Source organism: Microcaecilia unicolor, chromosome 4 (assembly GCF_901765095.1).
Source record: "Microcaecilia unicolor chromosome 4, aMicUni1.1, whole genome shotgun sequence".
Taxonomy (NCBI): domain Eukaryota; kingdom Metazoa; phylum Chordata; class Amphibia; order Gymnophiona; family Siphonopidae; genus Microcaecilia; species Microcaecilia unicolor.
In genome coordinates, this window is record NC_044034.1 from 251,670,326 (window position 1) to 251,683,043 (window position 12,718).

General features: G+C 45.3%; 1 protein-coding gene across 4 annotated transcripts in view; it reads right to left on the reverse strand.

Annotated features, from left to right (window-relative positions):
* REV1 (REV1 DNA directed polymerase) overlaps positions 1 to 12,718 on the reverse strand; it is a 339,104-nt gene that overhangs the window by 246,663 nt on the left and 79,723 nt on the right. For all 4 annotated transcript variants that reach the window (XM_030201417.1, XM_030201416.1, XM_030201418.1 and 1 more), the window contains exons 4-5: positions 12,516 to 12,684; positions 4,027 to 4,176 (exon numbers count right to left, since the gene is read on the reverse strand). In XM_030201417.1, the coding sequence (XP_030057277.1) occupies positions 4,027 to 4,176; positions 12,516 to 12,684 (319 nt within the window). The remainder of the gene's footprint in view (positions 1 to 4,026; positions 4,177 to 12,515; positions 12,685 to 12,718) is intronic.

Consider the following 12,718-nt stretch of genomic DNA (forward strand, 5'->3'; position numbering starts at 1 on the left):
ACTTTAAGTGAGCCACTGACGCAGCCATGGCTATGACATTATGAGTAGTGACATGGCCCTCTAGAGTCAACCTAGCTTGGGCATAAGTGAAGGAAATTCAATCTGCTAGCCAATTGGAGATTGTGCATTTTCCGATGGTGACTCCCCTCCTGTTGGGATCGATCAAAAGAAACAAACAACTGGGCGGACTGTCTAAAGGGCTTCGTCCGCTCCACGTAAAAGGCCAATGCTCTCTTGCAGTCCAAAGTGTGCAAACTGCTTTCGCCAGGGCGGGTACGAGGACGGGGAAAGAATGTTGGCAAGACAACTGACGGGTTCAGATGGAACTCCGACACCACCTTTGGCAGGAACGTAGGGTGAGTGCGGAGGACTACTCTGTTGTGATGAAATTTGATATAAGGTGCATGTACTACCAGGGCCTGAAGCTCACTGGACTCTACGAGCTGAAGTAACAGCCACCAAGAAAATGACCTTCCAGGTCAAGTACTTCAGATGGCAGGAATTCAGTGGCTCAAAAGGAGCTTTCATGAGCTGGGTGAGAACGACGTTGAGATCCCATGACACTGGTGGAGGTTTGAAAGGGGGGCTTTGACAAAAACAAACCTCGTATGAAGCGAACTAAAGGCTGTCCAGAGATAGGCTTACCCTCTACACGGCAATGATAAGCACTAATCGCACTAAGGTGAACTCTTACGGAGTTGGTCCTGAGACCAGATTGTGACAAGTGTAGAAAGTATTCAAGCAGAGCCTATGTAGGACAAGGAAGTCTTGCTGTCACACCACAAGGCAAACCTGCTCCATTTGAAAAAGTAACACTTCTTCGTGGAATCTTTTCTGGAAGCAAGCAAGACTCGGAAGACATCGTCTGAAAGAACCTAGGAAGCAAATTCTAAGCTCTCAACATCCAGGCTGTGAGAGCAAGAGACTGGAGGCTGGGATGTAGAAGCGACCCCTCGTTCTGAGTGATGAGGGTTGGAAAACACTCCAATCTTCACGGTTCTGTGGAGGACAACTCCAGAAAAAGAGGGAACCAAATCTGACGCGGCCAGAAAGGTGCAATAAGGATCATGTTTCTGTAGTCTTGCTTGAGTTTCAGCAAAGTCTTCCCTACTAGAGGTATGGGAGGATACGCATAAAGAAGGCCTGTCCCCCAATGTAGGAGAAAGGTATCTGACGCTAGTCTGTCGTGGGCCTGAAGCCTGGAACAGAACTGAGGAACCTTGTGATTGATCTGAGTGGCAAAAAGATCCACCGAGGGGGTGCCCCATGCTCGGAAAATCCTGCGGAATACGCCCATGTTCAGTGACCACTCATGAGGTTGCATTATCCTGCTCAACCTGTCGGCCAAACTGATGTTTACGCCTGCCAGATAAGTGGCTTGGAGAAACATGCCGTGATGGCGAGCCCAAAGCCACATCTGGACGGCTTCCTGACACAGAGGGTGAGATCCGGTGCCCCCCTGCTTGTTGGTGTAAAACATGGCAACCTGATTGTCTGAATTAAGATTACTTGGTTGGACAGCCGATCTCTGAAAGCCTTTAGAGCGTTCCAGAGTGCTCTTAATTCCAGGAGGTTGATCTGCAGACCTCTTTCCTGAAAGGACCAGGCTCCCTGAGTGTGGAGCCTATCTACATGAGCCCCCACCCCAGGAGAGATGCATCCGTCGTCAGCCCTTTTCGTGGCTGAGGAACTTGGAATGGTCGCCCCATGGTCAAATTGGATAGAACCGTCCACCACTGAAGAGAATTTCAAAATTCAGTGAATAGTTGGATTACATCCTCTAGATCCCCCGCAGCTTGAAACCACTGGGCAGCTAGGGTCCATTGAGCTGATCTCATATGTAGGTGTGCCATGGGCGTTACATGAACTGTGGAAGCCATGTGCCCCAGAAGTCTCAACATCTGCCGAGCTGTGACCTGCTGAGACGCTCGAACCATGGACACTAGGGACAGAAGGTTTCCGCCCTTGCCTCGGGAAGATAAGCTCGAGCTGTCTGAGTGTCCAGCAGAGCTCCAATGAATTCTAATTTTTGGACTGGGGTGATATGGGACTTGGGATAATTGATGACTAGCTCCAGCACCCGAATAGTAATTCGCATGGACTCCAGAGCACCTTCCTTGGAGGTGCTCTTCCCCAGCCAATCATCGAGATAAGGAAACACATGCACTCCCAGCCTGCGTAGCGACGCTGTGACTACAGCTAGGCATTTTGTAAACACTCTGGGTGCAGACGCCAGGCCAAAAGGCAGTACAAGGTACTGAAAGTGCTGTGTTCCTAGCCGAAATTGAAGATACTTCCTGTGAGCTGGAAGTATCGAGATGTGTGTGTAAGCATCCTTTAAGTCCAGAGAGCATAGCCAATCGTTTTCCTGAATCATGGGAAGAAGGGTGCCCAGGGAAACCATCCTGAACTTTTCTCGAAAAAGAAATTTGTTCAGGGCCCTTAGGTCTAGAATGGGACGCATCCCCCCTGTTTCCTTTTGCACAAGGAAGTACCTGGAATAGAATCCCAGCCCTTCTTCCCCTGGTGGAACAGGTTTGACCGCTTGGGCCTATAGAAGGGCGGAGAGTTCCTCTGCAAGTACCTGCTTGTGCTGGGAGCTGAAGGACTGAGCTCCCGGTGGGTAATTTGGAGGCTTGGATTCGAGATTGAGGGTGTATACTAACCGGACAATTTGAAGAACCCACCTGTCGGAGGTTATAAGAGGCTACCTTTGTGAAAAAACATTAACCTCCCCCCAACCGGCAAGTCGTCTGGTACGGACACATTTACTGAGGGTATGCTGAACTGGAGCCAGTCAAAAGCCCGTCCCTTGCTTTTGCTGGGGTGCCGCAATGGCCTTAGGCGCACGCTGTTGATGAGAACGAGCACGCTGGGACTGAGCCTGGGCAGGCTGCCGAGAAGCAGGAGTGCACCTACACCTAGCATAGGAATAGGAAGCACTCCTCTTCCCTCCAAAAAACCTCCTAGATGAGGAGGTAGTAGCAGAAGATGCCCGGCAGGAGAGAGAATCCATAGCATCATTGTGCTTCTTGATCTGGTCAACAAGATCCTCTACTTTCTCACCAAAAAGGTTATCCCCCGGCAAGGAACATCCGCCATCCGCTGCTGGACCGAATGATCGGACAAGACATCCCTCAGAGCAGTCCAAAACTGAGCCTGCCTCAACGCCGAGGAACAATGTCCTCCAGGACTCTGGTGAAGCTTCCTCCACCGACGTCGAAGGGCAGTCGACCTGGGTGGCAGCAGACACAGATGCCGCAGGTGGCACCGAGGTCAGGGACCTCACCACAGGCGAAGGGCCAGATGCCGCAACAGCAGACGGTACTTAAGGCGCAAGCACCCCCGACACCGAAGCAGACTGGCGCAGCAATCCTTCTAAAAGTTCTGGAAGCAGGGTCCTGATGCGCTCGTCGAAAGCCACCGTCTGACAAGGCTGCAGGGCCGGTAAAGGAGCCGGTGGCAGAATCTGTTGAGGCTCGGGAACAGGTACCAGGCTGCCAGAAGACCAACGCATTGGCACCTCCTGCATAGAGGGGGAGCGATCCTCTTGGCGCTGACACTTCTCGGGTGCCAATTCCCTCGACTCCCCGGAGCTCCCGGCACCGTGTGTCGAAGGAGAACGATGACGGTGCTTCTTCGCCTTCGCTCAACGCACGTCATCGACACTCCTCGGTACCGATGAGGACGTGGAATCCTCACGCCTCCTACGGGCCGGGTCTGATGAAGGTCCATAAAGGTACGGTACAGTTTTTCTGCGCTCCTCTCAGGCCCGGGAAAGTCTTCCCCAGTTTTTTGGCTTTTTGCCTTATTTTCTCTTCAAGGAACTTGTCCAAACCTCTTTTAAGTCTTACTCTCACACACCTTGATCACATTGTCCAGCAACAGAATGTAAAAAATGTAAATGGGAATGAAGACTTGTACGAAGCACTGCATACATGTATAAACATATAAATATATGTAAATAAGATGTTGCCTGCAAGCCTCTGTGTTGGTTGTTCTGCATTCCAACCTGGAAACACTTACATTCTGTTGAGCTCTTCAGCAGTGTTGCTTGAACCCGCCAAAGGATCTTCAGATTTGCATACATTATTGAAGTTAAGACCTCTTTGAGCACCTGACATCTTGGTGTAAAGCTGATATGGAATATATGAAAGGAGACGTCCAGCTTTTATGCTGAAAAAAGAAAAATACAAATCATTTTAAAAACCGGACACCATTATTTCTTACATAGTAGTAACCAAGTACTTGCTTATGTTTACATTGCATTACAATTTCTCTTATAGTTCGCAAATATCGTAAAGTTCTATGCGGATTCCAATATAAGAAAACTAGACAAACCCTTGGATGCACATTAGCCGCACTGAGCCTGCTACCAAGCGGGAAACAGCGGGGTATAAATGCAACAAATAAATAAATAAACAACAATAGCAATAAGTTTCAGTACTTCAAATCTAAATAATTTTTAAAATAAAGAACATTTTAGGGTCTTACAAAATAACAAGTAATTTTTGAACAACCTAAATTGCAGCATAATTGATAAGCAAAGCATAAGGAGAAAATTCTCTTTTAGCACAATGCCTTGGGATGCGGAAAATGAAGTACTTGTGTATCTGGATTTTCAAAAGGCGTTTGACAAGGTACCTCACGAAAGGCTACAGAGGAAATTGGAGGGTCATGGGATAGGAGGAAATGCCCTATTGTGGATTAAAAACTGGTTGAAGGATAGGAAACAGAGAGTGGGGTTAAATGGGCAGTATTCACAATGGAGAAGGGTAGTTAGTGGGGTTCCTCAGGGGTCTGTGCTAGGACCGCTGCTTTTTAATATATTTATAAATGATTTAGAGATGGGAGTAACTAGTGAGGTAATTAAATTTGCTGATGACACAAAGTTATTCAAAGTCGTTAACTGGCGACAGGATTGTAAAAAATTACAGAAGGATCTTACAAGACTGGGAGACTGGGCGGATAAATGGCAGATGAGTTTAATGTGAGCAAGTGCAAGATGATGAATGCGGGGAAAAAGAACCCAAATTATAGCTACATCATGCAAGGTTCCACGTTAGGAGTTACGGACCAAGAAAGGGATATGGGTGTCGTCGTCGATAATACACTGAAACCTTCTGCTCAGTGTGCTGCTGCGGCTAGGAAAGCGAATAGAATGTTGGGTATTATTAGGAAAGGTATAGAAAACAGGTGTGAGGATGTTATAATGCCATTGTATCACTCCATGGTGCGACCGCACCTTGAGTATTGTGTTCAATTCTGGTCGCCGCATCTCAAGAAAGATATAGTAGAATTGGAAAAGGTGCTGCGAAGGACGACTAAAATGATAGCGGGGATGGGACGACTTCCCTATGAAGAAAGACTAAGGAGGCTAGGGCTTTTCAGCTTGGAGAAGAGACGGCTGAGGGGAGACATGATAGAGGTAATGATAATGAGTGGAGTGGAACAGGTGGATGTGAAGCGTCTGTTCACGATTTCCAAAAATACTAGGACTACGGGGCATGCGATGAAACTACAGTGTAGTAAATTTAAAACAAATCGGAGAAAATATTTCTTCACCCAACGCATAATTACTCTGGAATTCATTGCCGGAGAACGTGAAGGCAGTTAGCTTAGCAGAGTTTAAAAAGGGGTTAGACGGTTTCCTAAAGGACAAGTCCATAAACCACTACTAAATGGACTTGGGAAAAATCCACAATTCCAGGAATAACTTGTATAGAATGTTTGTATGTTTGGGAAGCTTGCCAGGTGCCCTTGGCCTGGACTGGCCGCTGCCGTGGACAGGATGCTGGGCTCGATGGACCCTTGGTCTTTTCCCAGTGTAGCATTACTTATGTATCAGTTTATTTTGTAATACCTAAGACCTATTACCTTTTGGAAAACATATCAAATCTAACATATAAAGGGGAGCCCTTCCATATATTATGTTGAATATCATAGTACATAGTTTAAATTATACAAGCACATCTATGGACAACCAGTGAAGCACAAGAGTGATTTTGTCATATCTGTGCACAGAATATATCAGTCTTGCTGCCATTTTCTGAATTGTTTCCAATTCTTTAAGAAAATATGTCATAACCTCTATAGACTACAATACAATGGTCCAGTTGAGATAGCAATAGATTTTGTACAGCTAACGAAAAGATGGCAATTCAAGGTAGCTCCTGAGTCTCTGTAATTTCCTTCATAATAGGAAAGATATTTTAATCATTGCATTTACCTGTAATTCAGGTACTAAACTGCTATTTAACAGAACTCCTAATATTTTTAGACCTGATTCAAATTTGAAAGTAGAATTTCCTAACCTTAATGTATCGTCATTCCAAATATTGTCATTGTCTAATTAGTAAAAAAGCAAAGATACATACCTGTAGCAGGTATTCTCTGAGGACAGCAGGCCTTAATATTCTCATAAGTGGGTGATGCCGACCGCATCGACCAGTCCGAGACTTATGACAAGCATAAGTAGAGCTTTGTGGAGTGTGAGATATGCTCCAACGTGAATGCGTGAGTGCCTTCCCACCCACACCCACAAGAACACGGGTATGTTAGTTATATACTACAGCAAAAAGGTAAAAATAAGAAAGGAGACAACCACAAAGTGAGGTGGGAGGGACTGTGAAAATATAATGCCTGCTGTCCTCGGAGAACACCTGCTAGGGGTAAGTATCTTCGCTTTATCCAAGGACAAGCAGGCCTATTCATTCTCACAAGTAGGGAATCCCTAGCATCCAGGCAAACCAAAAACAAACACTGGTCAACTGGGCCTCACAACTGCGAAGACAGTATTTAGATTAACCTAAAACTATATACAATCTGAATGACAGTGCAGCCTGGAACAAAATAAAATGGGCCTAGGGGGGTGAAGTTGGATGCCATACTCCAAACAGATTCTGCAACAATGTCTGCCAGAAGTGACTATCATGTCGGGAATCCTGCTCCAGGTAGTAATGAGATGTGAATGTGTGGACTGAAGAATGGAGGCTGACCAAAGTGGGCTACCAACGCAGCCATGGCTCTGACATTATGCGCAGTGGCATGACCCTCTAGGGTCACCCCAGCCTGGGCATAAGTGAAGGAAATGCAATCTGACAGCCAATTAGAGATGGTGCATTTCCAGATGGTGACCCCCAAAAGAAATAAAAAGATGCGCGGACTGTCTGTGGGGCCTGGTCCGCTCCATATAATAAGCCAATGCTCTCTTGCAATCCAAAGTGTGCAAGGCGCTCACACCAGGATGGGCATGAGGTCGGGGAAAGAATGTTGGCAAGACAAGCAACTGGTTTAGATGGAACTCCGACACAACCTTTGGCAAGAATTTAGGGGCGTGCGGACTACTCTGTTGTGATAGAGCTTAGTATAAGGAGCATCCAGTACTAAGGCCTGAAGCTCACTGACTCTACGAGTTGAAGTAACAGCCACCAAGAAAATGACCTTCCAGGTCAAGTACTTCAGATGGCAGGCTTAAAAGGGAGCTTTGATCAGCTGGGTAAGAACAACATTGAGGTCCCATGACATCTGTGGAGGTTTGACAGGGAGCTTTGACAAAAGCAAACCTCTTATGAATTGAATTAGAGGCTGTTCACAGATGGGCTTACTTTCTACACGTTAAGAAGCACTAACTGCACTGAGGTGAACCCTGACAGAGTTGGTCTTAATACCAGACTCAGATAAGTGTAGAAGGTATTCAAGCAGGGTCTGCGTAGGACAAACAAGGGGATCTAGTGCCTTGCTCTCACATCAGACGGCAAACCTCCTCCATTTGAAAGAATAACACCTCTTAGTTGAATCTTTCTTAGAAGCCAGCAAGACCTGAGAGACACTCTCCAAAAGACCCAAGGAAGCAAATTCTAGATTCTCAATATCCAAGCTGTGAGAGCCAGAGATTGAAGGTTTGGATGCAGAACAGATCTCTCATTCTGAGTTATGAGGGTTGGAAAACACTCCGATCTCCACGGTTCCCCAGAGGGTAATTCCAGAAGTAGAGGGAACCAGATCTGTCAAGGCCACTACAGCGCAATCAGAATCATGGTCCCACTGACATGCTTAAGTTTCAACAAAGTCTTCTCTACAAGAGGTACGGGAGGGTACGCATACAGTAGACCTATCCCCCAATGGAGGAGGAAGGCATCCTACACTAGTCCATGCTCTTAGAAGCTTAAGGAGCAGCTCTACTTCCAGACTTCAGGGAAGCTTCCTCCACCAATGTTGAGGGTGGCACTGCCTGCCCAGGCATTGATATAGATGCCTGGTGAGGCACTGGCATCGAAGACCTGGGCACCGGCACTGATGGAGCCTCGGGGAGGGCCTGATGCTGTTTTGGCAATGGCCCAAGCACCCTCGAGGCCAAGTGAGAGCCCCTTGCAGCAACTGCATCAGCTCCTCCCAGAGCATGCTACAGAACTACTCACTGAAGATGGACATCAGCAGAGGCGTGAAAGCTGGGGCAGAGGCTGCCTGAGAAGTTGGTACCAAATCAGTAGCAGGGACCGAGCCACTCAGTGACTCGAGTACCTGCACCTTTTCCAAAGAGAGAGAGTGCTCCTTCCAGTGCCAGCGCTTCTCAGGTATTGGATCCACTGATGCCCCGGTGCTCCCGGCATTGTGTGTCGAGGAAGACCAGCACTTGTGCTTCGTGGGCTTCCCCTGATGCATAGAGCCTCAATCTCCCGGTGCTGATAAGGACACTGCCGAAACCTCACAGGTCAAAATCAGTGTTGGGTCCAAAGCTAACAGGTTCCAGAACCTGCTAACAGTGCCTAGTGTTGATGAAGGTGGAGACTCACTCATGTCTGTGTTCCTGTGGATGCCAGAGACGGAACAGCCATGGAGGTCAATGCTGCCGGTGCCAAAGTCGATGGTCCGGCCATCAAAGAGCCAAAAACTTGCTCCCTTTGAGTCATTCGCACTCTCCGAGTTCTTGCCTGCATATGCGGAGTCATGATCTGACCCAAAACACCATAAGCACCAACTGTGTGTCCATAGCAGATATCAAACGCCTGCATTTAGTGCAGCACTCAAAACCACTGGGGGGGGGGGGGGGGGGGGTGTCTACTGGGACATTGTAAAAAAGAAGCTCCGCCAAATTAAACACCTCAATCTTGAATGAAAAAAAGGGAAGCATTCAAATTGAGGTCGGGGCTGCGGCCTAAGCATGCTGCCACACACGAAAAAGAAAGGGAAGTGCCGAAAAAAAAAAAAAACCTACAAAAAAAAACAATAAGAGGGAAATACCTGAATGGGAAGGCACTTTGAAAACAAAAGCACAGTGTGAGGCAGAGAATAAAAAGCACAGAACAAAAGATTCATCATCCTCAGTTCCGCAGAAAAAACAAGACTGGAGGACCCGTGCTCAAGAGTCAGGCGAGAAGGCCCCAGAGCCTGCACAGTGGGACGCTGCTAGACCTTTCTACTTTTCAAACTATTCAGAGTCCACACCTGGCTCCATCAGATGACGTAACCCACATGTCAGAATAATGAGGCCTGCTTGTCCTTGGAGAATATTAACAGGATGTACTCTGGTCACAAGGAAAGTCACCAGTAGAGTGCCACAAGGAACAGTGCTGGACCCAGTCCTTTTCAAGAGGAAGTGCTATAAGGGAAAGTGTGCCTATTTGGAGATCATATGAAAATTACCAGAGTAAACATGCTGGGGGGATAAATAAAATTAATTTCTTTTAAATTGGAAATACTGTTACTTAGATTTAATATGTTTTAATCCAAGTAAATGCAAAATTGTGCATTTGGTATGCATAAATCCAGAGGTCAAGTACTTTTTTGCAAGTGAAGAAATGGCAATCACTCATCAGGAGAGGCACCTGGAGATCATGTTTGATGACCACAAGATAGCCAGTCAGTATGTCAAAGCGGTTAGGAAAGCCAATAAAATGCTTGGGTTCTTTAAGAGAAATATCACTAGTAGAAAGAAGGAAATAATATTCCCTCTTTACAGATCTTTGGCAAGATCCCACCTCAAGTACTGTGTTCAGTTTGAAGGCCCATATCTGCAGAAGAAAATTGATACGGTAGAGGCAATTCAGCCACCAAAAAAAGCATTACACAAAGACCAAAAAGAGTTAAAGGTGTATTCCTCTGGAAACAAGAAAAAAAAAAAAGAGGAGATATGATAAAGTACCTAGCAGGCTTCAATAAAGCACAAGGTAGCTTTTTCTATAGAACGGAATGTTCAAGAACAAAGAGTCACCATATGCAACTGAAGGGTAGGAAACACAAAAACATGAGAAAATACTTTTTCACCAAGGTGAGGGACACCTGGAGAAAAGACTTTCAGCACAGGTTATAAGCTCCAAAACATGACAGCATACAATAGACACATAAGAATCTTAGTGGCAGAGCAAGGGGAAGGACAATAAAACTACTAAGACCTGTGGAAAAAGTTCAGGCAGGTACAAACAGGCAGATTGGGTGGGCCAAAATAATCCTTCTCTATGTTTTAATTTCATGAATGAAGTCAATGAAAACGATTTTCTGGGTGGGGGAGGAGGGGGGGCTTCCTCTCTTCCATCCAAGGAAAGGAAAAAAAAACAGTGGGAAACTAGTACAGCCTTCCACTATACATAACACCACTGGTTTATTGTGAAACCAACAGGAATGTTCAGGTTCTGCACACAAAAATACCCAAGTAGGGAAATCTGAGTTATGCTTGGCTAATAGTCAAAACTTCAGTGAGGGTGCTTCTTTACTACTGGCATCTATACCTCAACGTTGATCCATGTCTTGGGGAAACTTTCTTCACGGGGTATTTGACACAGACATCAGGGTAGCTGACATAAAACTCCCTTCCCCGCTGATATACAACTCCCTTTCTCCCCCCACCCCCACGAAAAGACCAAACAGCCAGAGTCCAGAACATTAGGCAGGAGAGAGGGGATATGATAGAGACATTTAAAATGAGCCTTTTTCAAATGAAGGAAAACTCTGGAATGCAAGGACATAGGATGAAGTTAAGAGGTTATAGGCTCAGGAGTAATCTAAAGAAATACTTTTCCATAGAAAGAGTAGTGGACACGCAGAATAGCCTCCCAGTGGAGGTGGGAGAGACAAGGGCTGTCTGATTTAAGAAAGAATGGAACAAACACATGAGATCTCTTAGGGAAAGGAGGAGATAGTGGTTGCTGAGGATAGCCAGTCTGGATGGGCCATGAACCTTGCAACTGAAGATGTTTTAAACATCAAGGCTGAAGGTATAGCCATTAGTTTCAGAATTTGAAAGGTCCTACCCTCTGCTGGAAGCAGACAACACTTCTCCACAGTCTTGCCATGCTCAAGACCTTCACTCGGAGACTCCCATTCTGCAAAGAACTTATGCTTACCAGTAATGAGGAGTGGAAAGGCCTTGGGGGATAAGGTCAGAAAGCCATTCAACATAACCGATTTTCTTCAGTGCTCCTCTTGCCCAGCAAACTGCCCATTCAAAGCGAGAAAAGCCCAGATAATGAGGGGCACAGTTTCTCTTTCCTAAAGTTTCTAATTATATAGAAGAATGAAAATACACATGTCCTTTAAGAAATTTCCATGCCAGGTTTTGCACCTGCTCCAAAGCACACCCATGTATCAGCTTGATTGCTTGTACCTGGAGTCTCCACCAGTGATTCAGGGAGCAACTGTGCTAACTTCTGTGTATATACCACTACTTCAAAAATTCTGAAATAAAAACTTGTTTTGCTCCTCTCCTTAATTTGGCTCTTCCTTTATGTGCAGGTTTGTAAAATCTGGCACATTCACATGTAAGTGCCATCAAGTACATGTGCATATTGCGAAAGTGGTACCTACTACAAGTGTAAAGCTCGGCGACAGTTCTTTTTCTGCAAGTGCAGATTGGTAAAATGGGTGCTACAGCTTTACATGCTTGCAAATACAGGTGCACTCCTGCATGTCCTTTTAAGTATTTTATAAAAAAAAAAAAAGTCTCCGCTTTTGATGGAGCCTTTTGTAAAACAGTGTGAGAATGTTAAGTGTTTCAACCTGGATGTCCTTTATCCCAGGTAGAGCCCTTATGCAAAATGGGACTTTAAAATCTTAGAGAAAAACAACTACTGAAAGAGCAATATTCATGACATCCACAGTAGAACAAAAACTGTGCATACTTTTACCCATGGAGTTCACATAAATTTGAAAGATTCTTGTTGAAGAGGGGCAATTTTCAGACAAATGATTAACATGTGAAAAAATTTTTACCTTTATAAATCACTTTTAAAATGATCCTCTAAATAAGAAAGCTTAACTAGACAAAAAAAACCCCCAAGGATTAGAAGAATGAAGGCAGCGGTCTCAAAAATGGTCAGCGCAGTTTGAAGAGTAGCATCACTGTGATTATAACAGAGCTAAGCTTGGTTTTAGAAAACGGTGGATAACAACAAAATAAATCAATACAAGGAAAAATACAATCTTAAATTTTAAATGGCTAAGCTCATACTGATAATACCTATTCATCAGTAGAATTAACACTGCCCAGAACAGTTATTGATCATTTTCTATCCACTCACCTTTCTACAATCCATGATGGGTGAACCACTTTTTCTCCTTTCAACTCCTTTATTTTGGCGTTTGTAAGATTTGTTGCGATAATGTGTGTTGTTTTAGACCTGGAATAGTACAAATGGTACTGACCTCCATGCAACATCATCAACCTCCGTAATTCAGCAGCTGATGGATCTGAAATCAAGAGAGCTAAGTTAACTTATCTATA